The sequence below is a fragment of the Humulus lupulus genome, chromosome 2, assembly GCF_963169125.1.
Source record: "Humulus lupulus chromosome 2, drHumLupu1.1, whole genome shotgun sequence".
Lineage (NCBI taxonomy): Eukaryota > Viridiplantae > Streptophyta > Magnoliopsida > Rosales > Cannabaceae > Humulus > Humulus lupulus.
Window position 1 is genome coordinate 211174625 of NC_084794.1, and position 2628 is coordinate 211177252.

Genomic DNA, 2628 nt, shown 5'->3' on the forward strand with positions numbered 1-2628 from the left:
CTAAGAATGCCAAGGGTTACACTAGTGCACAGGGTGCGGCTTGGCCACTGGTAGCCGAGGACAGCTTATTATGCATTGAGCTCGGTTTAAGCGGGTCGGAGTCAGTGGGGTAAACAGAGGGTGCGGCCTAAGTTGTCGGCCCTGACTATTATGTGACCTGGTTATTATGAGACTTGAATGTTATTTGTGATTAGTTGTATCTTTGATTCTGAGTATGTGTTGAATGGATAATGTGGGATATTTAATGATTGATCATGCTTAAAGAATTGATTAATTGTTATTGATGTTTGTGTTGTGCATTATGTTTTCTTGCTGGGCCTTGGCTCACGGGTGTTACGTGGTGCAAGTAAAGGCAAGGGCAAGCTTGATCAGCCCTGACTTGGAGAGCTCTGCGAGCTGAATGTACATGACCAGCTGCTCAGCCGCCACGGTTGGGGTTTAGGCAGGGACGTGAGAACCAGAAATGTCTATTTTTCCTTAGTATGGCTGATAGTTGTCTGTATTTTGGGAATTCTGTAAACCAACTTTTAAACTCTATTTCTTTTTGGGATCCCATGTATAAAATTGTTTACTTATATAAAATGAAGCTTTTGAGACCAAAAGCTTTTTAACCCTAGCTCATACATGTTTAGTGACACGTTTTCTAAATTAGTGACTTGATTAGCAAGTCCTGCACATTTATAAGTACACAGTGTAGCGGTCTTGGCTATCCAGGGCGTTACATGACGGAATCCCTGCTCTTTTCTACCACAAGTTTTGGCAGGTTCTAAAGAATGAAGAGTTGGGGCTATGCCTAAGAATCCTTAATGATAATGCCTTTTTGAGTTGCCTTAATGACACTATTATTGCGCTTATTTAGAAAGTGGAGAAACCCAAGAGGATTGAGGAATTTTGACCCATTAGCCTCTGTAATGTTATCTATTAAATTTCTTCAAAGTGTCTAGGTAATAGGTTAAGAATCTCCATGGATAGTGTCATTTCATAATCTCAAAGTGCCTTTGTGGCGGGAATTTTGGGTTTTGAAGGATTTCATTGCATCAAGAAAGATAGGTTTGGAAATGGGTCGAAGGTGGCGCTGAAGCTTGATATGGCCAAGGCCTATGACAGGGTGGAATGGGTTTTTATAGAAGAATTTATGAGGAAGTTAGGGTACAATGAGAGATGGATCAAGAAAACTATGAGTTGTGGGAGTCGATGAGATTCTCATTTCTAGTCAATGGTGAAGTGAAAGGAGGTGTCACTCCTGGGAAAGGATTGAGACAATTGGATCCCCTATCATTGTTTCTCTTTCTCTGTTGTGCTGAGGCGTTGTCTAGCTTGATTCAAAGCTCCAAAGAGACTGGGAACATACACGGTCTAACTTCTGGGCGAAGCAAAGTTCATGTATCCCATTTGTTTTTTTAAGATGACAACTTGATCTTCTTTGAAGCTAACAAAAAGGAATGCTTGGAGATCAAAAGAATTTTAGACCTGTATTCTGCTGCTAAAGGGAAAATGGTGAATTTCTCTAAGTCTAAAATGGCCTTCAACAAGAATGTTCCTAGAAAGGAAAGGAATACTTTGGCTAATCTTTTGGGGGTGAGAGTGGTGGAAAACTATGGCAACTATCTGGGGATATCGTCCTATGTGGGAGAAGCAAAAAAGAGATGTTGAACTCCATTAAAGATAAGGTGTGGAAGAGACTTAAAGGATGGAAATTTCCTCTTTTTTCAACTGTGGGAAGAGAAGTTCTCCTCAAGGAAATTATTCAGGCTCTCCTTACATATTCCATGAGCTATTTCAAGTTCCCTATGAAACTCATTAATGATCTCTACCGAATGAAAACTATATTTTGGTGGGGTTATTCTAAAAAGAAAAAGAAGATCCATTGGTGTAAATGGACAAAGCTGTGTAAGACCAAAGAAAGGGGAGGCATGAGATTCAGGGATATAAGTACTTTCAATCAAGTTTTACTGGCTAAACAAGTGTGGAGGTTAATCAGGAATCTGAACTCTCTTTATGGAAAAGTCCTCAAGGCTAGCTATTTCCCCAACAAAATTATTTTGGATGCCTTTTGTGGTTCTAAGGCATTTTATGTTTGGAGAAGTCTGATGTGGGGAAAGGAGATTATTATTGGTGGTTATAGATGGAGAATAGGTGATGGAAATGATGTGAGAATACTCCATGACCCATGGCTTCAAGGACCGGTGAGCTTCAAAATATTTGACAAGCCCCACCTCCCCAACGACTTTTTTGTGATTGATTTGCAGAATCAAGATGGGGAGTGGGATGAGGAGTTTATTAGGAATAATTTCTATAACAAGGATTCAGACATGATTTTGAGCTTACCGAGTGAGAACAGAGATCTTGGAAAAATTCTTTGGCATTACTCAAAGAATGGTGAATATAGTGTGAAAAGTTTCTATGAGTTTGAAAGAGAGAGCTGAGCTGTCGGATATGCAAAAATCAGAGTCTTGGTGGAACCTCCTTTACTGAGTTATAGTGCCACCTAAACTTAAACATTTTCTTTGGAAACTCAACCATTCTTGGCTACCCACCAATAGTGTTTTGTTTTGCAAGGGTATTCATATCAATGGTGATTGTTCGATATGCGATGCTGGGAAAAATGAGGACATTGTCCAGGCACTT

The 2628-nt window shown here is 39.9% G+C and overlaps 1 protein-coding gene across 1 annotated transcript; it reads left to right on the forward strand.

The window, feature by feature from the left end:
* Positions 1–1646: 1646 nt before the first annotated feature.
* LOC133815137 (uncharacterized mitochondrial protein AtMg00310-like) lies at positions 1647–2426 on the forward strand. The gene has a single exon (XM_062248013.1). It carries the CDS (start codon positions 1647–1649, stop codon positions 2424–2426), a length of 780 nt encoding a protein of 259 aa, XP_062103997.1.
* The last annotated feature ends 202 nt before the right edge of the window (positions 2427–2628 follow it).

Coding starts and splice junctions, on each gene's coding strand:
- LOC133815137 (XM_062248013.1), top strand. CDS start 1,647: ATGTTGAACTCCATTAAAGATAAGGTGTGGAAGAGACTTAAAGGATGG.